Source organism: Solanum pennellii, chromosome 5, assembly GCF_001406875.1.
Source record: "Solanum pennellii chromosome 5, SPENNV200".
Classification (NCBI taxonomy): Eukaryota; Viridiplantae; Streptophyta; class Magnoliopsida; order Solanales; family Solanaceae; genus Solanum; species Solanum pennellii.
The window spans coordinates 77092183-77116467 of record NC_028641.1 but is presented as its reverse complement, the minus strand read 5'-3'; the positions used below and the strand labels follow the sequence as shown (position 1 = coordinate 77116467).

The following is a 24285-nucleotide window of genomic DNA, read 5'->3' as shown; positions in this document are numbered from 1 at the left end:
GATTTTTTTCTTTCAACTTGTTTCTTTTGAAAAAAAAGCTATCATTCATAGAACAAGACGCTAAAGATGTATTTTCGGTTAGTTGATTGTTAGCCTATTCGTTTCGAGTGAAAGTGTAAGTAGCTCGCATAGAGGGAGTTCCCTAACTAGTATCAATAAATAGAGCTACTAGTAAGATAACCAAAAACAGTTGAGAGTGGAAGGAGTTAGCTTCCCACCTTGTATTATTAAAAAAATCTCGTAGCTTTAAAAGAAAAACTATTAAGCTAACGTTTAATCATAATTTTAAAGTAATTAGTCAAGATACAAGCAAATAAATTAACTCGACAGCTGATAGATTTTAATTCAAGTTCTTGATGATTCAACTAATCCTGTCATGAAAGTACAATTAATACATTAATGTTCCATAGGACAAAAAAAATTTTCTTTTTCTAACAAAGTTCAATATATATATTTCTAACGAGGACATATTCTCAAAAAAAATTGTCGTACTCGTTTCTAATCCTCCAACAATGTTGATCCAACACCTCATCAACAATATATTTTAAGAGTTTGAGTAATATACCTCGTAAGTGACTTTGTATCACATTTTAAGATACTTAACGATTAACTTATATACACAGATTATATAAAAACATTTATTTCTTATTATCTACCTCGTTTTCAAGGTTATGATCCTACAAATATCTTTTGAATGACGTGATAGAGTATAACTGGTTCAAATCCACATCTAATTAATTGAAAAAATTATACAAAAATAACTTAAATTCAAGTCATATATGCATAAGCCATAGAAAAACAATTAAATATAGTAAATATAAGATTATTATATATCATTTTTTTCACTTAAAGATTGAAACTTTTTCAGTACGCATGGAGGTACACGCACACGGAGCACTCAAAATGGGCTTGACTGGCGAGGCCGGCCCAACCCAAACCCTTGAATTAAGTGGGATTGGGCCTAATTTTTTGGCCCATTTAGGAACGAGGCTTTTTAGCGCAGCCTCACTTGGCCCGCGAACCTCATAGACCTCATCCGCAAGCCTCCGAGGACAGCCCGTGGACTATGAATATTTTGAACCTTGGTCTCAAGGATGATATCACCAGCTTTATCAATAACACGGGCATTTCTTTATTTTTTATATGTGCACTGTTTACTATACTCTAATTTCTATTAGTTTCTCAAAATAGATATACATATAATTTTTTTTGGAATTACTGGATGCACGTGCAACCCCTCTTCATAGTGTGGGTTTACCTCAGTGTTTGTAGCCTTCATCCTCACCACCCTCCCTGCACGGCTGCACCGTCCACACCTCCTATAATATTTATCTAAATTATGTACAAATATTTTTACGATAACATATTTTAATTTGCTTACGTATCAATACAAAAAATAATACAAACCACTTATTTTCCTTTAAAAAAAAACATTTCTCATAATAAAACACACCCTATAAGCACTATACTTACAAAATCAAGATTTTTACACTACATTAAATTATTATACTAAATTAATTAAGCCATGTGTATATATTTTTTTTATTTTTTTTCTTCAAATAGTTAGTTTGTGTTTGGTGGATGATATTATAATTTTGCATGTGGCTCTGTTATACCCCCATTGTCCCATTTAGTTTCAAAGAGACTGACAAAGATATATAGTCTTTGGAGTAGCACAAAAGCAAAAATCAAAGGCCTATATAGTCCCCACACAAACCTAATCAAAGCAACAATTGCATATTAGCAAAGCAAACATTAATTTACGTGGTATTGTTTGAATTTCAAGAATCAAATGACTGAGTTCTTTTGTTATTATAATCTTTTCATATGTTTTTTAAAAATACGATTTTGAGACGTTCAAATAATATTTGTTAGATTTATAAAATAATAAATAATTTATTATTTTATGTCTATTTTGACTTTGCTATTAAATATGATTCATTTATTAATGTTTATACGACTTATATTTTATAAGGATAATTTGATAATATTACTTTTACTATTTATTGTTTCTTGATTTCTATGTCAAATAAATAGAGCAATGAATAACTATCGTTCGATATAGAGTAATAAAGTTACAAGAAAATGATTCAAATTTAGCTTGTTTCCATTCATAAAGTTGGATGAAATGGAAGTTTTGAGTGACATTATTTGACCTTTATGTTTTTTTCTAACATAAAATAAAATTACCAACAAAAAAAAATGAAATTACAATAAATAACAAAATTAAATGTTCTAACCAGCCATAATATAATATTAATTAAATTAAGAACGAAGAAAGAAAAACATATCTAAAGTATCTTTATTTTTTCGATTTTCATACTTAAGCTATCAGGTGTGCTAATTTCTTATATTGACTATCATAAAACTATATCGAAACACACCTCAACTAATAGTTATTTTTTCCCTTTTCCTATTTGAACGTTAGGATATTTCAGATTAACGTAAAAAAAATAAATAACAGTTGACAGTTGAGGTATATTTCGATAAAATATTTAGTGATAATAATTCAGTCTATATATAGCACCTTCTCCTAGTTCTCTCTATCTACTCCCACCTCAAATTTTCTTTTTTTCACACTATATCCATTTTCTTGGCTGTCTTAAATTATACATTTAAAGAAAAATATATTTAAGATATAACCAAGAAAATGGACTTGAATATTTATTTTGATCATGGAATTACTAGCCAAATTGGATTGTTTTGGCAACAAGTTAGAGCACCATTACTTGTGCCATTTCTTAAAATTATGGTTATTTTATGTTTGGCAATGTCTTTGATGTTATTTGTTGACAAAGTTTATATGGGAATTGTCATAGTATTTATCAAAATTTTAAGGAAAAAACCAGAAAAGAAGTACAAATGGGAGCCAATAAAAGATGATTTGGAGCTAGCAAATTCTTCTTATCCTATGGTATTAATTCAAATACCAATGTACAATGAAAGAGAGGTAATACACATTTTCAATTTGCTTGTCCAGATTCAAATTATATGAACTTCTTCGATCAACATTTTAAGAAGTTTTTGTATTATGAAAATTCATGACAAATTTTATGTTGGTTGTCAGCCTATCGTAATCTATTTGAGACTGAGGCGTAATATAGTTGTGGTTATTATTGACCAATATTTTAATATATTTTTTCATTATGTTGACCTAAGAAGATCTTGGAACTTATAGAACTTTTCGTATGATTTGTCTTACTTATCGACTCACTAATCTCAATTATAATGAACGTGTTATATTGACGATCGCTCATATTTTAGGTGATCTGATAGTGTAAAAATTCATTTATGCTATCGAAGTTAAAATCTTCTTGTAAATTGTTTATTTGTAGGTATATCAATTGTCTATTGGAGCTGCTTGTAACCTTTCATGGCCAGCTGATAGAATATTAATTCAAGTTCTTGATGATTCAACTGATCCTATTATTAAGGTCCAATTTAATACCTTAATTTTCCTTTTGTATGAAGAAAAAATAATTTAAAACGTTTTGTTTTTTAAAGAGAAAATATCCTAAAAATATCAAATTACTTAAATTGGTAAATTTGTAGCAACCTCATAAACTAGGTAAACGTTGTGTTGCTCGGACTTTCTAAAAATATTGTCGTGTCGTACTTGTTTCTATCCTCCAACAATGCTGGAAGATCCAACGCCCGGTCAACAATATTTTCAAAGAGTTTAAGCTATATATATACCTTTTAAATGACCTACTTTTACATTTTAATCTACATTAATTGTATCGATATATATAACCTAACGATTAACTTATATTATACATTGATAGTATAAAAAATACTTATAATTTTTACCCGTTGTAGCATGTTATTATTATCTTTTCGATGACGTGATAGAGTGTTTTTATAGGTAATGGTGGAACAAGAGTGCAAGAGATGGGCAAGTAAAGGTGTGAATATCAAATATGAAATAAGAGACAATAGAAAAGGGTACAAAGCAGGGGCATTGAAGGAAGGAATGAAGCATAATTATGTCAAAATGTGTGATTTTGTAGCTATATTTGATGCTGACTTTCAACCTGAATTTGATTTCTTGTTGAGAACTGTCCCTTTTCTTGTACACAACCCCGAAATCGGACTCGTTCAAGCTCGATGGAAATTCGGTAAATGCCTTTTTCTCTGTAACACGTATTAGGGGTAGCAGGTTAGCAGGTAGTAGAGCGTTGAATGTCTAGCTACTCCTTCTATACTAGTAGTCGTAGTATTACTCTTATAGTTTCTTGGTTATTATCGATCTGTTGTTTCTTTTACTTTGATTATCATTTTGTTTGTAGTTATTGTTCAACATGCTTTGTTGTGATTGATTTGATTTGTTTTTCCTTGAGCCGAGTGGCTAACAGAAACAACCTCTCTACCTCTAAGGTAAAGGTAAGGTCTGCATACACATTGTTTGTTAACGTGCTTTTTGTGCATGGCGTTGAGTTTCTGTTGAATTGTGTGACCATCTTTGTAATTATGGTAGATCTTGACGGAAAAAAAATAATGGTTGTAATTAATTGCAGTGAATTCTGATGAGTGTTTGTTAACAAGAATGCAAGAAATGTCACTTGATTACCATTTCAAAGTGGAACAAGAAGTTGGATCATCAACTCATGCATTTTTTGGCTTCAATGGTAAGGCTATATGTACAACAAAGAAAGTTCAATTACTTTAACGTGAACTATTGACTTTACTGTTATAGTGGATGATATTCAGTACGTTATAAATCATCACGAATTCGTTTTAATTTGAAAGGCACTGCTGGAGTGTGGAGAATTTCAGCTCTTAATGAAGCTGGAGGATGGAAAGATAGAACAACAGTGGAAGACATGGATCTCGCCGTTCGAGCCGGTCTCGAAGGCTGGAAATTCGTCTACATTGGTGACCTAAAGGTACGTTCAGAACGAGTTCTGTAAGTTCAACTAAACATATTGCTTTCTGTTCGAATCATATGTATATATTTTCAAAAATAGGGGAATATGGGACCTTTAGTCCCATTTTATGGCATGAACGTCTTTAATTGAATAGAAACGGGTATAGCTCAGTCCAAGCAGTGTGTAAAAGTAATAAATTAGTAAAATCACATTCGTTTCTAAACGTACTAACTTTGAATTTTGAATTGATGTATAAAGTAAACTATGCGTATAAAAAAATTAAAAAATTTGCATAAATAAGTGGAACTATGTCAGAAATCATTTTTCTTTAGAAGTAACTTCAACAAACACTTTGTAAAAAAAAAACAACAAATGATTGGAAGTTAAATTTAAGTTAAAGAATAGGATGAAAAGGGTCCCATAATCTTACATAATGTAAGTAAAATAGTATTAAATTCGTTATAGATTATTACACATATATGAATAATAACTATCATTGAATCTCAAATACGTTAAAGATCGATTATATGAATATTCACTATCTATATCGCTTAACTTAAGCGTTTCTAATTTTTCGATTTTTGATTTTTTTTTTAATTAGGTGAAAAATGAATTGCCAAGTACTTTTAAGGCATATCGTTATCAACAACATAGATGGTCTTGTGGACCTGCTAATCTTTTCAAGAAAATGGTTGGGGAAATTGCTTCAAATAAGGTGAGTTATAAGCCATATAACCCTTTTTGTTTAGTAATTTAACATGAAAAAAATGAAAATTTCGACGGATTTAACTTGTATACACTAGTAGTATAATAATTTTACACTTAAATACTACACTATATTGTTAGTGAAATGAAACCTTGAAGCAACGATAGAGTTAAGTTGTTTGGGCGCGCGATCATTCACTATATTTGTGTCAGGGTCGACTGCCTACATTACTTTTTTGGGGTACGATCTTCTTTCGACCCTGCGTAAATAGAAGTGATTTATAAGTATATATTTTTACCTAGTGTAGCATGTAATTGACCTGCTATATTTTTTGCGCTACCACTACACCAAAAATTATTCAATAGTTTAATTGTCACTAAATATATATTTTTAGCGGCAATTAACATTCTTTGTACTGTCCCCAAAGTCTATAGCGACATTGAATTCAATAGCAATTAGCTAATATCGGTAAATATTTTAACACTCTTTATGAATATGTATATCAATTGGCGCTAAAAACTGTTTTGGTTATAGTATACACTATTTTTTCATGTAGTGTTATATATCTTCTACGTGACCTGATAATATGATAATTGATAATATATATTTTTTTTAACTTTGATATTTGCAGAAAGTGTCAATATGGAAGAGGTTTTATTTGATCTACAGCTTCTTTTTTGTGAGAAAAATCATTGCACATATTGTTACATTTATATTTTATTGTGTTATTATCCCTACCACTGTTTTGATCCCTGAAGTTCAAGTTCCTATATGGGGTGCTGTGTATATTCCTTCAACAATTACCCTACTCAATGCTGTAGGGACTCCAAGGTAAATAAAATAAACAATTTGTCTCGTGATTCGAGTCCATGACACGTATTGTTATTTAGTCTGTTGTATGGTCCAATAGACCTCACAGATTTAATTTGCCACTTGGGCTTGATGTCTTAATTATTTCAAATTTTGATTATTTTCTTGATTCTTGTTTCGTTCGTTTTGATGTGTAGATCATTCTATTTATTGATTTTCTGGATCTTGTTTGAGAATGTAATGTCCCTTCATCGAACGAGGGCAACGTTCATCGGACTATTTGAGGTAGGGAGGGTTAACGAATGGGTCGTGACGGAGAAATTAGGAGATGGAATCAAGGCAAAAACAAGCACGAAAGCATCAAGGAAGTCTCGTTTTCGGATTGGAGAGTGGTACAACAAGGTACATTTCGTGGAGGTTTTCGTAGGGTTGTACCTTATGCTTTGTGGATGGTACGACTACTCGTTCGAAAAAAATAGATTCTACATATACTTATTCTTGCAAGGCGTAGCGTTTCTTGTAGCTGGATTTGGCTACATTGGAGTGTTTGTTCCAAATTCTTGAAAGTACTACAACAGATACGACTCAGTTCCAAACAAATCAGACGTTCAAGTAATCTTTATTTGAAATTTATGAATAGTAGCTTTGAAATTCATTTATAATGTGAATAAGCAACTAAAATATGTATGTTGCTTATCACTATTATAGTTATTTATTTAGTGTAATGGTTAAAATGTTTGTATTTTTGTAGTATACTAGAAAAATTGTTTGTTTTTTCTTATATGAAATGTTTACTTGCTTTCCTTTGTGTCTATAGCTTGAATGTTACAAGCAATGAGCATTATTGTAGCATAATTTAGAGGGCTCTTAGAAGACATCGTGAACGTAAGAGTTTATATTCTATGCACCGATTGTATAAATCAATGGCATGTGAGGAAATTTCCTTTACGTAATAGTGAATGTTACACCACATGAAGATAGGAGCCGAGGCGAATTCGACGAGGGATATACGTGTGTGTATATACATATAATTGATGCTTTGAGTTAATACTAGTGATCAATTTTAATTGAATTCACAAAACAGTTAAAGTTGTCAGATTCAGAACGAGCGTGATTATAATGTGTGTTTATATACACATAGCTCGAATTGACTCGAGTATTGAGTTTGATTGAATCCGCAAAAGCTAAAAAGGGCTTCGAGTTGGCCCTAGCACTGAGTTCAGTTAAATTCGTAAAATTAAAAATAAAATAAGCGACCACAGTGGGAGTCGAACCCACGACCTTTTGATCCGAAGTCAAACGCGCTAATCCACTGCGCTATGCGGTCATGTTGTTACAAATGTTGCAAATAACAATTAAATAATATCTATCACCTCAAAGTTCAACAAAATTTAAAATAATGTTTTGTATATATATATATATATATATATATATGTTAAAAATTGACAAAAGTCTCACATCGGTGGTTAATGAGATGGGTGAACTTAAGGCTAGGACAATCCTGCTCGTCTCACCCGATGTTGAGGTCTCCAAAATCAAAATTGTCCACGCACCAGATGCTGAGCACTGGGCGTGAGGTGGGGTGTTAAAGAATGACAAAGTTTCACATCGGTGGTTAATGAGATGGGTGAACTCCTTTAAGGCTTGAACAATTCTCCTCTCTATGAGCTAGCTTTTGGAGTGTGAGTTAGGCTTGAGTCTTACAATGCACATGTCGAAAAATTAAAAATAACATAATGAAATTAAATATATAATAATATTTTACTATAACAGTCGAAAATTATCTAGACGAATGATATGATCATATTAAAGATTTGATAGTAGCCAAGTTTCAAGGATATTGATTGTGATTTTAACTACCATCACAAGAACATCCAAACCATATTCTAAACAATTAAGTTTAGTTTTTTGTTAACATATTGTCCCAACCATCCATCTATATAATTTAAAAAATAAATAGACATATTCCAATATTGGAGAAAAAAAAAGATTTAATTAAAGGTAGGGACAAAATGAATAGGGTTGAATTTTGTTTTGATTTTTGGTATGTGAGCCATATTAAATCCTCCACTTTGCCTTCTTATGTTCATTGAACTTGAAGATGCTGACACAAAATATGACACATTTTATCCTTCTTTTTGTTATATATATAGGCATATTATTTAAGAAATATCATTTACATTGTCGATCTCAAATTTAATAAAGCAAAAAAAATTATTAGAGGGTATTGAAAGCAATTTTTCTGTCTTATAAAAATAGGAATAAAACTGCGAATATTTTACTAATCTCTATATTTATAGAATTACATTATATTTATTGTTATTATTGAATTAATATATTATTTAACTATATTAGTGAAAGTTTGTTCATAATATCGATTCTAAACTCAGGTAAAAGAAGAATATTGTCAAGAATTTGTCAGAAATAATTTTTCTATCTGATAAAGATAGAAATTAAATGGTGAACATTTTACTGATATACTTTAGAATTTTTTTAATTTTTTTTGCCGTGGTTTTCGAATATCGCTTTACTTACCCGACTAACTATACCCATCGGGTCCCGTTATTTCAAGGCGAGTGTATCATAATTAGTTTCACGGAGCCCCGAAGACACGATCGATTTATAATACCTTCAGTGACCCTGCTAAGACTCAAATTGACGACTTGAAGGACTTTATCCTCAGGCCTTTACGGTCGAGCTACCCCTCAGGGTTATATCTTAGAAGTTGACTTTTTCAATAGTTTCAAACTTTTGAGGTTTCGACAATATCAAGAAGGGAATGAACCAAAAGAGTTGTTTTTTCTCAATTATGTAACATAGTACTAGTTGAAATTCCCTCAAAAAGAATTTGAAAGATATGTACTCTCCAGTCTATTTTTATTTGGCATATTACGTTTTTTAAAATTTAATTTAATTTATTTTCAAAATTAAATTAGATTACATTAATTTGATATTTTAATAAAAAAATAGATATTTAAAAATTAAACGAAAAGTACTATACGTTGCAATTTTTTACATATTGATATGATGAATAAATATATCCTAAAATGTCAGTCAAAATTTTTATAATTTAACTTTATAAAATAGAAAGTATGACATAATTAATAATGAACGAAGGGAGTATAAAAGTTTAATTGATTGTATAAAAGGATTTACAAAATGGAAATTTTAGTTCCTTATAATCGTTTTAGAATAATTTGAGCCTACCTGTGTATCTCTATTTTCATATCTTGAATTAAAAATTTCTAATTGTGAAAAAAAAATGTATTCATCTCTAATTTATATCGTAATACGCAGTCGATGGAATTATCTCCACAAATTACGTGAAATAAAAATATCTATACAATTATATCTAAACACTCGATACAGATAAATCTATCGATTTTCGACAATCCACCACATGTGATGTGAGTAGAGATGTGCCTTTCTGGAGTTTGAAATGCAACTAACTTCACATGCTTCATTAATTTTTCCCCACCCCACCTTTTATATTTCTTTTTGCTTAACAGTCAACAATTGTGACCTTATATTTATTGCTCTAATAAATACTTATATATCTCCTCATCAAAATACTTTAAACTAAGTAAATCAATCGTATATAGATTTAATTTTACTCTAAATAAACACTTTTAATAACTTTCTAAATTTTAGGTTGAAATATCAAGTTTATAAGAGGATTATGTAATTATTCGTTGATTATCTTGTTCATGTGTCATATGTAAGATTAAGTAACTTTTACCTATCTGTAGTAGATATTAGATCTCGTTTTTTTAAATCAACTTGAAATTTTAACTAAAAATAAAATCTCTTTCTCTTAAATATATTTGAAACAGATGAAATTTTTATTTTGTCACTATCATAATACTACCTACTTATACAAATAATTATATTATTATTTTATGTGTTCAATTATGAAAATAATAGAGTAATAGAGTAAGTTTAATTTTATTTTTAATGAGAGTTTCCCCAATAAAAATAGCAAGATATAGGCTAAGTTGCAATTTACAAGTTACAACAATAAAATTGGTTATTATTAAATGCAAAAAATCATGATTTGGACTTTTGTTAGGCAAAGGACAGACAAATATAACAGCAACAAAATGAATTACTCATGTAAAAACATATCATTTTTAATTTGATCTTGTAATTAAAAAAAGTCAAAAATACTTTTAATTTATGAAAATCAATTTCAAATATTCACATCTTAATTAAAGATATGAAAATCAATTTCAAATATTCACTTTTAATTAAAGATCTAGAAAATTATATTCATTCCGCGACAATTTTAATGTGATTAATGACTCTCACCTTCGTATTTATGATGAAAAATATTATTTTACTTGATATTTTTTTAATCTTAACATATTAATCAAAACTTCATATCGTTTAACTATCAAAGAAAAATTATGACATATAAAATGAAATAAAATCAATATATCAGATATGTTAAGTCATATATGAACCGATAAAAATGACGAAAAAATTAAAATTTTGTGCACAAAAAGCCAAGCATGTAACATAAATGTTTGTTAAAGTCAACAGTATATACTTTTTACATTGTTTTGTCATGTTTTAATTAATATTTTCTGTCCAAATTTAGTGAGTATTAGGAGGTAGTTGTAAAGATATAACTTAAAACTCCCAACTCCACCGTTTTTTCCATCCTATCTTTTTCATCCATTTGTAACATTTTAATAAGTCGAATAAATAATTAATTTTGTAATAGTTTTTATATTATTAATATATATTATATTAAAATATCAATTATTTTTTAAAATAATCTAATGGATTATGTATAATTTTGCATTATCAATACATCTAACATGAACTTGCCTAGTAATATATATCTTTTTCTATGATATATTAAATACGAACATTATTCATGTCGCGTACTATCTATTTTAAAAGAATCACACGCTTCTTATTATATACAAATTAATAGTTTTTCCTTATAATTTAAACTCTATACTTTTAAATAAAAATAACAAAAAATTTAATTATCTTATACGACCGTGCATTAATTAAAACCCACAGTTTTCTCTTCTTTTGAAAAAGTTCCTTATTAATTATTTCCCCAATTCCCCACCTATAATTTCAAGCTATCTACCTCTTTTTATACTCAAAATTTTCTCATTTTTATGTCAAAACACACACTAAAGAATATTGAGAAAAAAATTGTACTATTTTTTTTTTTCAAATGGATTCTTTCTCTACTTCTTCACTTTCCCCTTATTATCATCTCATTTTCACTATTTTAGCATTTGTTATTTCTACCTTAATTTACTTGTTAACAAAAAAAAACAAATCAAAAAAACTAAGGTTACCACCCGGTCCACCGGGATGGCCGGTAGTCGGTAACCTTTTACAAGTCGCACGATCTGGAAAACCGTTTTTTCAGATCATGCGAGAACTTCGTCAGAAGTACGGTCCTATTTTTACCCTAAGAATGGGTACTAGGACCATGATCATTATAAGCAACGCGGATTTAGTCCACGAAGCATTGATCCAGAAAGGTCAGATTTTCGCGAGTAGACCTCGCGAAAACCCGACCCGAACCGTGTTTAGCTGTGACAAGTTTACGGTCAATGCGGCCGTATACGGGCCGGTTTGGAGGTCATTAAGGAAAAACATGGTACAAAACGGGCTTAGCTCAATAAAGCTAAAAGAGTTTCGGGCCGTACGAAAAAGTGCTATGGATAAAATGATAGATAAAATTCGGGCCGAGGCGGATGCAAATGAGGGCTTAGTCTGGGTGTTGAAAAACTCTCGATTTGCCGTCTTTTGCATCCTACTCGCGATGTGTTTTGGGGTCGAGATGGATGAAAAAACGATTGAAACGATCGATCAAATGATGAAAAGTGTTTTGATTGCTCTTGATCCAAGATTAGATGATTATTTACCAATTTTAAGCCCGTTTTTCTCTAAACAAAGAAAACGGGCCATGGATGTTAGAAAACAACAAATTGAAACAATTGTGCCATTTATTGAAAAACGTAAGAAGATTCTAGAAAGTCCAGAAATTGATGAAACTGCAGCTTCATTTTCATACCTTGACACACTTTTTGATCTCAAAATTGAAGGTACGTTATCGTTTCAGTTATCGTATTATTTATTAATGCTATTTATCATATTCTTTTACATGTTTAATCTTTATTTCGCTTTATTTGAGTCGATCGACTCTTGAAAACAACTTTTACTATCTTCACAAGACAGAAGTAAGATTGTCTACACATTATTTTACTTAAATTTCACTTATCTGATTAAATTGAATATGTTATTGTTATTATAATTTTTTCTTTTAATGACTCTTTTTTTTAAAAATTACTTATTTAAATTTATGAAATTTTCTTTAATGATATATTCCTTTTTTTATTTAATAGTTCTAAAAATATGATAGGATAATAAGTATTATATATAAATGCCGGAAAAAAATATTTTCTTAAATTTCGTGGAATGAGTTGAGATATTAAAAGTTCTGTTTATTTAGAATAACTTTCTTTCCACTATTAGAAGTGATAATGTGTCTCGTATGTAATGTGTTCGATAAAATTTAGTAGCTTTGATTTGAATTAATTTATATTTATTTTACAATTTAATTTTGATATATATAAAAATTATAAATTTAAAATTCAGTAATTCATAATGGTTAGAATTCAAAACTTATATATTATTAAGAAAAGTCATTTTCAAATATCAAATTTTTGCGTTTTAATTATAATTTTTGTTATTTATTTTTAAAAAACAGGTAGAAATTCGGTACCGACAAATACAGAACTAGTCACATTATGTTCAGAATTTCTTAACGGAGGGACAGACACAACAGCAACAGCAATAGAATGGGCCATAGGGAGAATGATTGAAAATCCAAGTATACAATCGCGATTATACGAAGAAATAAAAAATACCGTTGGAGAAAATAAAGTCGATGAAAAAGACATAGAGAAAATGCCATATTTAAACGCGGTAATAAAAGAATTATTACGTAAGCATCCACCTACGTACATGTCATTGACCCATGCAGTAACGGAGCCCGCTAAATTGGGCGGGTATGATATACCCACGGATGTTAATGTTGAGATTTTCTTACCCGGGATTTCGGATGACCCGAATTTATGGTCCGAACCCGAGAAGTTTGACCCGGATAGGTTTTTTACGGGTAAAGAGGACGCGGATATGACGGGTATATCGGGTGTGAAAATGATACCATTTGGTATGGGTCGGAGGATTTGCCCCGGTTTGAATATGGCAACGGTTCATGTGAGTTTAATGTTGGCCCGATTAATTCAAGAATTCGAATGGTCCGACCCGGAAAATACCCGAGTGGATTTTACTGAAAAATTGGAATTTACTGTGGTGATGAAAAATACTCTAAGAGCTAAAATTAAACCAAGAATGTAATAATTAATTTTATTATTTATTTTTGTTGATTTTTTTTTTGTTTGGGGAGGGGGTGGGGGGGTGAGAATAGGGTGGTGGGGTTTGAATTATGTATTTTATTTATGACATTTTTAGATCTTATTATTGTCTAATTTTATGAATATTAGTATTATTATTATTATTGTTGTTATTGTTGGTATTATTGTTATTATAGTACTAATAATAAATTGAGAGGCATTAAATTAAGCCAAAAAGTCTTTTTCTTTTCTATAAATATTCCTTTTTTTCCTTTATTTGGTTTCTTGTTGTTAATATTAATTAAGACAACAATAAAGTTTCATAATGTCATGCCCAAAGAGTTAAATGCAAGAGGGGCCATCTAACAAAAGAGGAAAAAAAAATACTATTAATTACGCGGTTTATCTTTTAAATAATTTAAATTGAATTCAATTTTTATCGTTAACCGTTGAATTTTTACTTAGTAGGATACAATTTTTTCAAAGAAGCGTGACATAACTGATGAAATATTATAATATGAAAATATAAATTAATGAAAAAGATTATCATATTAAAAGGACAAATTTAAAAACTAACCAAAAAAAAGTGTTTTCACTTTCGTCTAGAAAGCGATAATCGGTTATAAATGGGAATAATCATATGCTATTATTGTTGCCATAAATTAAATAGTCTATATGTACTACCAATTTTTGTGGCTATTTACTGCAATAATGTCTAGTCTTTCATCTAAGCAAATATATATCAATATGAATAAAAGGCAAGGCATATACATATCTATATCAAGTGAAATAATGATTGTTATACAGTACAAGATTTTCGCTAAAAAAGTTTATCATCTATCTAATATATAAACGTAAACAAAGATTTTGACCTTATATATACAGTGTGAATATCCAGCGAGGGGGGTTCAGAACTTTCGTCCCTCTAGCTCCGCCCCTATATACAAGAGTGCTACCACCAAAACTGAACTTATATATTTACCAAATGAGAAAAAGAAATGTTTGTGTATTGAATGGGAAAAAGTCCGTCCAGGTTGTCTAGTGCACTAAGCTCCCGCTATTTGCAGGGTTCGGAGAAGGAGACATAGATGAGCAAAATCTGGATTACTAAGATGAGTGTTATCACAACATTGTAAATACCTATCATCTGTCAATTGTAAAGGCTTATGCATTTGATGCACTTGCTGTACTGGGGTTCGTGCTCTGGTTGTCGTGTGATCTGGAAGAAAGCCTCAGCCCAGATGATGAGCATTGGTTCGAATTAACATTCGGGGTGTCCATCGTGTATTGAGATCGGACAGCTGAACTAAACAAGGGCTGCAAGAAGCACTTTTTCTCAGCAGTCTCGCGTAAGGAAATCCGACAAACAGGACATGTAGAGTGCTGCTGAAACCATATGTCGATGCATGTGGCATGGAAGTAGTGTCCACATAATGGCAAAATACGTAATGTATCTTCCTCCCGATACTCAGCAAGGCAAATCATGCATCTACGTCAATGAAGTACACAAGGAAATCAGAAGGTGATTGATTGAAAAATTCCAAAAGTACACTAGAGGAGACACTTAAAACACGACGAACAAAACAATAAAAGCAACATATGTTCATTTCACAACAAACTCATTAACGGTATCCCTTTGAATCCTATCATACAGTTGAATCAAGAAAATACATGTTACTTCCATGATTTACACCTCAAGGAACAACATGTTTCAGTACCTGATCTCCATGAAACTACTGATCTCCTTGTCTGGCTCACTATATATTCTAAATTGACCTATACAACACCAAATCTTCGAGTGACCACAAAAAGTTTCAGCATCCTCTAACGATATGGATGATGGCCAAAGTCCACCGGAACATACTTGCATAACCTCAATTAGAGAATTCTATGGCCAAAATAAACTAGAAAGTAACACATACTGCCTCTAGTAATCTCCAGTCCCTTTTTTTTGACATATTGTTGAAAACACAAGAACATGCTTAGTGCATACTAGTCGGAAAGTCACAAGTTGATGTTTTCCTATTGTTATGAGTTTTACAGTATAAAGTGCAGTATGCAACCAATAGTAGTTTTGATAGATAGGACATTGGAGGATTGATGCTATATAATAGCCTCAATCTCACACTTACTATCTAACACATGATTTTTTAGTCCAACATTATTTTCTACCAAAATTGATTCTTCTTTGACTTATCTGAAAAAACTCCAATTACACATATGACCTGCAAAAGTCAGCTCATTCCCACGTCTTTCCCAATTTGTAAATAGTCGATTATTTCATCCTTTTCAAGTTTTTTTGAATAATTGAAACTCGTTACTGTGATTCTCATTTATCTAGAAGCAGGAGAGGTGGATGCATCAAATAAGAAGATAAATGAAATGAAACAAATTCAGATGGCTCAACAAAAGGTAAACGAATGGACAGCTTCCTTCGCTGAAAATGTAGGTCTTCGCGAGCTAAAATGGCACCATCCAAAGCCAAAAGGTCTATGATAAATGATCAGAGAATATCTCAATCCTTTAAGTCAAAAAGTGGGAGATGCATATGCATGGTGTATCTAATAAGAGAAAAGCAAGTGAAAGCTGGCTTAAACATTTCATAAGCTGAGCGGCCTCCCACCGGTTCTTTGTGAATAGAAATATCGGTATCACCTCCAAACATGTCCATCCAAAGAGTATAACATTCTTTTTGGATTCCACAGTCTTATGCGCTACATTGTCAATTTACTTTTCAAGTTAGCAGGTAGTGTCTAATTTATCCTAATTTTCTCCTGATTCGGCTCATCCACTTGTAGGTTTGCTGCTGTTTCTAATATAAATGGAGTAACACGGCACAGGCTAAAGCATAAGGAAGAGACTTAAGTAACTATAACCAAAAGAGTTTCTTTTCTCTTGATCTTCCCTTCACCTGGTTTTCCCTTGGCGTCATCCCAAATAGTTCACATAATCCAGTTAGATTCAGAAATCAGAATTGAATCTTGACAAGATTTCACCAAAAGAAATTCACTCGAAAACTTAAGAGCTAGAGGAAGTACCACAATTCTCCATGACCACTATTCCAGGTGGTTCAACAAAGTAAGAACTTACAAGAACAATAGATGAAAAGTTAAAATTAGGGGCAAAACTATAGCTATCACCAATTTTCATATTAGAGAATATGTTTGACATCAAAGTTGTTAAAAAATGTCGGATTTCATCTCCAAATGATCAATCCATATGTCCCCTCCAATATCAGCTATAAGTAGCAAGTAATATCTTATATGACTTTCATCTTCCTAAAAATGAAAAAACAACACACTGTAATAAAGATTCGGCGTAGTTGGTGGCCTCTCCGACAAAACGTATTGTGCTTGTCTGAAACTATCTGTTCAAACCATACACCAAACTAGGACAATCTAAACATGGATGTCAACAGTCTCGTCTAAACACACAAAACTATGTTGCACTGAGCAGCCAGTTCTTTCTTTATTTCTAATCTTTGTTCAATTTATACAATGATTTAGATGAAGAAAAAACACAAGAATTTTCAAGATCTTAAACGAAGACGATTATCTCGTAATAAAGTCAGGTAGCAGATGTTTACTATGTTTCCATATTAAGATTTAACTCATGTGGACTTAACAAGTTATCAATGTTAACATAATCCAAAAACATATCCATAATCCCACTATAAGGATCAATATTTTCGATCCTTTTTCATCATAAATAAATTTTCTTTCCGAATCTACAATTCAAATAGTCTATTTCATAAAGAAGTCAAAAACAACCAATAAGAAACAAGTGCCGCTTATGTAAGCTAGTTCAACATATGAGTTGAGAGAAAAGATTCAACTCACTGAGTATTTTCTGCAAATGAAAAAAATGCATCACTGTACTTCTTCGTGGGGAACTTCGAAACAGCAAGAGGCTCCAGCCCATGTAAACCACGTTCCAACTATACGAGGTAAACAGGAACTACTGTTTAAGTAAGCAGGACAAATGATTCACAAAAAAATTCGTTCTGCTTCAGAGTAGAAAGACAATATTCTTGAGTTATTTGCTAAACAGACTGACCACCAATATAGAAACAGAGATCAACTACTAAAGCAGAACAAACAGAAAGGGAACTCAATATATATAGTAAGCAATTTTATTTTTGTTGATAACCATGGTTTTCGGGTCCATTTTCGCACACCTCGATTAACTCCATGGGATACCTAACAGGTCAGGTAACTCTGTCCACGAAGGCTAGAATAGATGGAAAGTAATAACCTAGTGTTTCTTGTCTCTGCTAGAATTTGAACCTGGGACTTCATGGTTCTCAACCCACTTCGTCGACCACTATGCCACAACCTTGGGTGCATGTATTACATAGTAAGCAACTAAACTTGTACAAGGCTGATATAGCTACATATGTGATAAAAGATATGAAGTGAGGAGAATAGGACCTACAAGCACAACTTGAAGTTTGAAAGGTTTCAAATCAAAGAATATGACAAGCCATAAAAAGCATCCCAAAAGTCCACAAACCTAACAAACTAAGCATCACAGACCTACAAGATTATGTACCAGCTAGACTACTAAACCAATCAAAAACTATAGTCATGATAAGATACTTGCTACCCCAACTCAAATTTTAGTTTCTCCCAACATAAAAGTAGTAAACATAGAGCAACATGGAGAACTTAAGGAAAGAATATCTCCTAGCAACAACACTCAGTGTGAGCCTAGGGGCGGAGCTAGGGGACGTAAGGGGTTTATCCTAACTCTCTTCACTGGAAAATTGTCTTACATATACAAGGTCAATTTTTTTTCCTTTCTAAGCCTTGCTGCTCCAACTCTATCCAATATAGGCTCAACCTAACCAGTATTTTCGACACGAAACATATACATATGTCACAAATCACTAAAATTTGAAGAATATTGAATTCAAGAACTTACAATGCTAAGATCAGATCTAGAAGTATATGCAGAAGACCTCCTCCTTGTCAAATACTGAATTCTTGCACAAATTAACCTTGTACACACAAATACTATGAATATAATGCTCACTGTAAACCCAATCACTGTCATCACCAAATTTACAGCTGAAGATGTCATCTTTTTTTCCCAATTTTTTTCCAAGATTGCAACTTTACCTTCCAATCGACAACCCAATAATCAAATTTCCAAGAAAATTCCAAATCTTGTTCTGTTACTACCATCCAAACAGATTTTACAATACCCAACTTGCAAAATCACAAGAAAAATCAAAATCCCCACACCCCCTTTTGTCACTAGGAAGAAAAAAAAAATACCCCTTTGTAATATTTTTTCAATTTTCCAAAAATTTGACCTTCACCACACTAAATAACTTACTTTAAAAGGCACCCAAATTGTTTATTCTACAGAATATGCAAATATTTTTGTCAAAGGTACCATCTTTACCAGATATTGACTCTGTCTCCATGTCTCTCTCCTTATGTGCCTGCATGAATATGTCTAATGTGAAGAAGTTGATTCTAATTACTTTAACAATTTGGAGAAGTGCAAAAATGTATCATTTTGCCATTTTATCTTGAGATTTAGTAAGACAATCTCATAAATGAGCTACGAAGAGAATAGAGTGTAAGCAGACTATGAATAAATAGTGTTCGTCTAATAACATTTTCACGATATTTCTAACTCTTCTAAAATCATCCGTAGTCAATCTCGAACACTTTTATATTAATAGAGTATTTATGCACTTCCTCTTGACATACTCTTTTATCCACGAACCAAACAAAATTAACTAAAAGTTTAATTTACATACATTAATCATACAATAAAAAATTTCACATTCTATGTTTTTCATGTCATATACTAATTAAATAATTGCTATAAAAGTTACTTGCAATATATCACATATATTATAGAATGTATCTTCATTGATTGAAAGTGTTCCACTATGATATGTTTGGTTGAAATAGTGCCAATTGTATCTTCATTGAGCCCCTAAAACCACAATTTTAGCAACTTATTGTTGTTTTATTTCAATTATAGGCATGCCTTCTCCATCAATTATTAGATAATTATTTATTCACATTCGATATTTATATGAAATAATTAAATGAATTATTTTTATTGACTAATCATCAACCTAGGTTTATTTTAAAGATTCTATTTCATGGCTAAGCCTGTCGTCTTCATAAATTATTCATTAATAAAGATTTTGTTCAAGACATTTTTGTCACAATCTCACTGAGTCTCTTAATATATTAAATTAAATTTAGTGTATAAAATTAGAGAATCTATAAAAGATTTGAACTCCCTATTGTCAAAATGTCAACATGATTAGGTGAACGACCATTATTAACCCATATATATATATATATATATATATATATATATATAAGATTTTCCTTTATTAATAAGAAAATATATTATGAAATCATCTGTTCTCTAATTTGATGGCCCAAAATTGACTTGACTTCGCCCCGAAAAATTTTATTTTAAAAAAGATTTAAGGAAGTGAACAAATTTTCTTACTTCACTATTCATCATCACATACCTCACCATCATAAAATATTTGATAAGGAAAAAAAGAAACAAATCTAATTAGAGAGGAAATGATCAAAGTTGCTCACATAATCACCCTATATTTAAAAAATAAATATAATGGGCAAAGTAGAAAAAATATCTAAGTATCTTTGGTAAACTTTTATATACACTCAATAAATATTTATTTCAAATTATAAATACATGGTATGTGTTTTTAAATATCTTTTTTTACTTAATCATAATAAATCGATATAATTTATTATAAATACTCAATATAAATAGTACAATAAAAATTTGATAAATTCAAAAAGATTAAAATCCTTTGATATAATTGATTAATTATTAAAATATTATATCATAAGGACATGTAAAAGGCATTTGATTATGGTGTAATATGATTGATTACTTATATTTATGCAATAAAAAAATTAAAATATAGAATTTAGAACGTATTAAATAATTTAAATTTTATTACTTCGTCGTATATCTAAAGTTGATTCTGAAACGATTAAACTTAATAAAATTTTATATGATATGGCTAAAAAGTTAAATGATGGTCCAAAAATAGGCTATTTTGTGCACTTTAGCCCCTTCTAAAACCCTTGTTGGATCGATGAATAACCAAAAAAGAACATTTGTTCTTCATCAGCTGCGCTTTTCGTCCTTGTAAGTTTTTCTTAGATTTTTCAGTTTTTTTTTTTTAAATTATTGCTGTTATGTTCTTGATTTGATTCATGTATGTAGTTATGTGTTTGTGTTTTATTTTTTAAAAAATCTATTTTTTGCTTCGTTTTTTTGGATTGATTGTGTTATTGTATGTTCAAATCGAATTTTGAGGTAATTTTTTTGTTAGTTGAGTCGAGGATTATATTTTATTGACTTTTTAGGTAGTGGTAAGGTATGCGTATACTTTATCCTCCTCAGACCCCGTTGTTAGTGGTGTCCGTGGGAGGGGCAGGTGTTAGGTATCGCGTGAAATTGGTCTAGGTGTACGAGCACCAAAGTAATTAAAAAATTAAAATTATGGGTTCAAATTTGTTTTTTTTTCAAATTTCAATGACATATATTTGTGATCTGCTAAGTTTCTCGGACTCTCCGAAAATGTTACGGCATCCGTGTCGAATCGTTGCAAAATGCACTACTTTTGAAGGGGTTGACACACTGATGACATTTTTGAAGAGTCTGAGCTCTGTGTCGACCCGTTATTCATACTCTCCATCTGCTCCTGTCGTAGTTAGGATTTCTAAACACACGAAGAATACAAGGGGATACATTCTCTATACATAAAAAGAAAGTCTTTTTAAGCTTATATATGCAATGTAAGTCGAACTTTAGTTTGGCTCAATTTTGCTCCAAGTTCTAGTTTTGCAATAGTTTAGAGTAAGGAACAGTCAAAGAGAAGTCAGGAAACTCTTTAGATCGACCTGATAATGTTTCTTATGTAAAATTTTGAACAATCTAATTTATGATCTGTATAGTTCCTGGCTCCTTTTAATGCGTATTACTATCTTAAACAATCTAATGCGTCTGACCATCTCCTCTTGCCATGCCTGAACCATCTCAGCCTAGTTTTCCACCATGGAGGCCACTTCCACCTTGGCCCTGAATCTTGGATAACAATGATAGTTTTTGAAAATGTATTACAAGTTCAAAAACCAGATTTTGACATGTTCAGAAGATGTCGTTTGTAGTATTACTACTAACAGTAAAGAGGTGTAAAATTAACTTTATGATCGAATAATCTCAGAACCCAAACATGTTTTACTAATCGAACTACAGGAATACTAGATTACAGATCATTACTTGTGGTTTATTTGGACTTCATCTTATACTAGCTAAATATATCTATTCCTGGTCATGAGCCATGGATTAGTGATTCATTTGTTAGACTTTATTGAAGTCAATTATCTAGGAGTTATACCTAAAGTAGAGTTATGTTCCAATTGGTTTTCGATGCTAAATTTCCATTTTGAGTGTTTTCCCAACCTATTGGTTGGGTAGTTATGTCATAACACCCTAAAAAATGACAACATTATGTAGTGTGGTAACGAACTTTTAACAGTGTCTTAACTACCCTTTCAAGATCTTGTGGAACTAAAGCAAGTTTGTTCGACTCAATGGTGGTCTCTATGTTCATAACGGCTAATGTCAGGTTCAAATTCAGTTGCTCTATGGATAGACAGTATTCTCAAGTGAGATAATATCATTTTTGAAGTTAGCAGCTATGAAATTTTGTTCTACCTTTCCAACACTTGATCGGATGATATCTTTTTCCATTTTTCTTTTAATATTGTGAAAATGAACAGGGAGAGCATAAGTGTTGACTGGGACTTAGAACTGTTATTGAAGTACTACCTTTTGAGTATTTCGAAGTGTAAAGAAAATAAATACTTGTCCTTCCCCTCTTTCTTATAGATATGTTTGAATGTTATCTACTGTAACTTATCAGTTAGTATGCTGCTCTCAACATGTAAATGCAAATTGATAGGTTGTTATACCTGTACTTTTGTTTGTGTTACATTTTTCTATCAATCACCAATCTTGTTCCATCTTCTTTCTTTGCCACTTGGTGATTGGGATTCTTAAAAGTAATTTTTTTCTCAAAGAAAACCTCTCTTCGTTGGCTGATATGTGAAACTAAGGCGTATAGACTTGTTGATTGAAGTTGCAATAGTAATGATTGCCCGGGGGATAGCTTGTAGCTCTTTTCTCTAGCATTATTTTGATAGAGGATCCATTTACAATATGCAGATGATCAGTTTTGAAGTTTAAGTGGCCAACATCATCTTAGTAGTAGTTCAATAAGTACGATCAAATCGTTAGCCAGTTCTTATAAATGGGTGGTAACAAGCAAAGGCGATCTAAAAGCCATCACCACTCTCATCGAGGACAATCCAGTCGCACCCGTCAACCTGATGACTCTTTCAAGGTTGAAGAGTCTTTACCCGGAGAATTTGTGGAAGAAGAGGAACCAGCCGGTCCAAAAATTCAGCTGGCTATGTGGGATTTTGGTCAGTGCGACGCTAAAAGGTGCACTGGACGGAAGCTTGCAAGATTCGGTTTGTTGAGAGAGCTGCGTGTTGGTAGTGGATTTGGTGGCATTTGCTTAAGTCCTACTGGAACACAGTGTATTTCAAGAGAAGATAGTAGTTTAATTGATCGAAAGGGAATGTCTGTAGTTGATTGTTCATGGGCACGTTTAGATGATGTACCTTTCACCAAACTACGCTGTCCTGCACCTCGTCTTTTACCATGGTTAGTAGCAGCAAATCCAGTAAACTATGGTCGTCCGTGTCAGCTATCTTGTGTTGAGGCTTTAGCAGCAGGTTTAATTATATGCGGCGAGGAGGAAACTGGAAATCTGTTGCTCAGCAAGTTCAAATGGGGTCATGCGTTCTTGTCCCTCAATAAGGAACTTCTGAAGGCATACTCACAATGTCAAACGAGTGCTGAAATAGTTTCAACACAGAATGAGTGGCTCTCTGCACAAACCTCACCTATTCCGCAAACTCTAAAAGTAGAAGACTCTGGATCTCATAGTGAAGGTGAAAATTCTTCTAATGATTCCGACGATGGACTTCCTCCTCTAGAAAAGAATATGAATCATGTTTCCTTGGCGGATAGCGATGAAGAGAGTGAATAGCATACTTGTAGTTGCAGTAAGAAAAAAATGTTTGCTGAATATAGCATAGCAGAATCCTATGTTAACTGTATTCTTCTTCTTCTTTTCCATCTAACTATAGTTGATTTTGGCAACTAATGCATAATGTTAGAATGTAGAGAGTGTTCTCCCAATATCATCCATACAGTGGTAGTGTTTTGATGTTGAGCTATAACATGTGTGTTACACATATCGTCTAAACGATGGAACAGATGAGAAGAAATCACCTACTGTTTTTGTCTCTGTTGAGATTTGAACCGGAGACTTTATAATTCTCAACTCACTTCCTTGACTACTTGGCCGCACCCTCGGGTGCAATAACTCATTAGACATTTATGCATCAAA

At 31.5% G+C, this 24285-nt stretch overlaps 4 protein-coding genes and 1 non-coding gene across 5 annotated transcripts; 3 read left to right on the top strand and 2 right to left on the bottom strand.

Moving 5' to 3' along the window:
• Positions 1-2563: 2563 nt before the first annotated feature.
• On the top strand, positions 2564-7161 carry LOC107020695 (glucomannan 4-beta-mannosyltransferase 9-like). Its single transcript, XM_015221153.2, has 8 exons — positions 2564-2950; positions 3336-3434; positions 3866-4118; positions 4518-4628; positions 4750-4886; positions 5470-5583; positions 6206-6405; positions 6582-7161. Exons 1-8 carry the CDS (start codon positions 2651-2653, stop codon positions 6946-6948), a joined length of 1581 nt encoding a protein of 526 aa, XP_015076639.1. The 5' UTR covers positions 2564-2650; the 3' UTR covers positions 6949-7161.
• Positions 7162-7637: 476 nt separating this feature from the next.
• On the bottom strand, positions 7638-7711 carry TRNAR-UCG. Its single transcript has one exon. It is a non-coding gene; the product is annotated as a tRNA-Arg (tRNA).
• A 3806-nt stretch (positions 7712-11517) lies between these two features.
• Positions 11518-14007, top strand: LOC107020747 (cytochrome P450 77A2). Its single transcript, XM_015221226.2, has 2 exons — positions 11518-12464; positions 13130-14007. The coding sequence occupies exons 1-2, from the start codon at positions 11582-11584 to the stop codon at positions 13780-13782; spliced, it is 1536 nt and encodes a 511-aa protein (XP_015076712.1). The 5' UTR covers positions 11518-11581; the 3' UTR covers positions 13783-14007.
• A 517-nt stretch (positions 14008-14524) lies between these two features.
• Positions 14525-19358, bottom strand: LOC107018791 (RING-H2 finger protein ATL39-like). Its single transcript, XM_015219368.2, has 3 exons — positions 18702-19358; positions 17618-17715; positions 14525-15267 (listed from the first exon to the last, which is right to left on the bottom strand). Exons 1-3 carry the CDS (start codon positions 18858-18860, stop codon positions 14943-14945), a joined length of 582 nt encoding a protein of 193 aa, XP_015074854.1. The 5' UTR covers positions 18861-19358; the 3' UTR covers positions 14525-14942.
• Positions 19359-20830: 1472 nt separating this feature from the next.
• Positions 20831-24197, top strand: LOC107018820 (ribosome biogenesis protein TSR3 homolog). The gene is made up of 2 exons (XM_015219400.2): positions 20831-20945; positions 23031-24197. The coding sequence occupies exon 2, from the start codon at positions 23116-23118 to the stop codon at positions 23920-23922; it is 807 nt and encodes a 268-aa protein (XP_015074886.1). The 5' UTR covers positions 20831-20945; positions 23031-23115; the 3' UTR covers positions 23923-24197.
• Positions 24198-24285: the final 88 nt, after the last annotated feature.

What these genes read in the sequence shown, in the direction of transcription:
- LOC107020695 (XM_015221153.2), top strand. Translation starts at nt 2,651, where the DNA reads ATGGACTTGAATATTTATTTTGATCATGGAATTACTAGCCAAATTGGA. An exon ending in CAATGTACAATGAAAGAGAG is followed by an intron (nt 2,951 to 3,335) that starts GTAATACACATT and finishes GTTTATTTGTAG; the next exon opens with GTATATCAATTGTCTATTGG. An exon ending in GGGAAATTGCTTCAAATAAG is followed by an intron (nt 5,584 to 6,205) that starts GTGAGTTATAAG and finishes TGATATTTGCAG; the next exon opens with AAAGTGTCAATATGGAAGAG.
- LOC107020747 (XM_015221226.2), top strand. Translation starts at nt 11,582, where the DNA reads ATGGATTCTTTCTCTACTTCTTCACTTTCCCCTTATTATCATCTCATT. An exon ending in TTTTGATCTCAAAATTGAAG is followed by an intron (nt 12,465 to 13,129) that starts GTACGTTATCGT and finishes TTTAAAAAACAG; the next exon opens with GTAGAAATTCGGTACCGACA.
- LOC107018791 (XM_015219368.2), bottom strand. Translation starts at nt 18,860, where the DNA reads ATGACATCTTCAGCTGTAAATTTGGTGATGACAGTGATTGGGTTTACA. An exon ending in CTAGATCTGATCTTAGCATT is followed by an intron (nt 17,716 to 18,701) that starts GTAAGTTCTTGA and finishes TACCTCGTATAG; the next exon opens with TTGGAACGTGGTTTACATGG. An exon ending in TCATTTGCAGAAAATACTCA is followed by an intron (nt 15,268 to 17,617) that starts GTGAGTTGAATC and finishes TCATTGACGTAG; the next exon opens with ATGCATGATTTGCCTTGCTG.
- LOC107018820 (XM_015219400.2), top strand. Translation starts at nt 23,116, where the DNA reads ATGGGTGGTAACAAGCAAAGGCGATCTAAAAGCCATCACCACTCTCAT.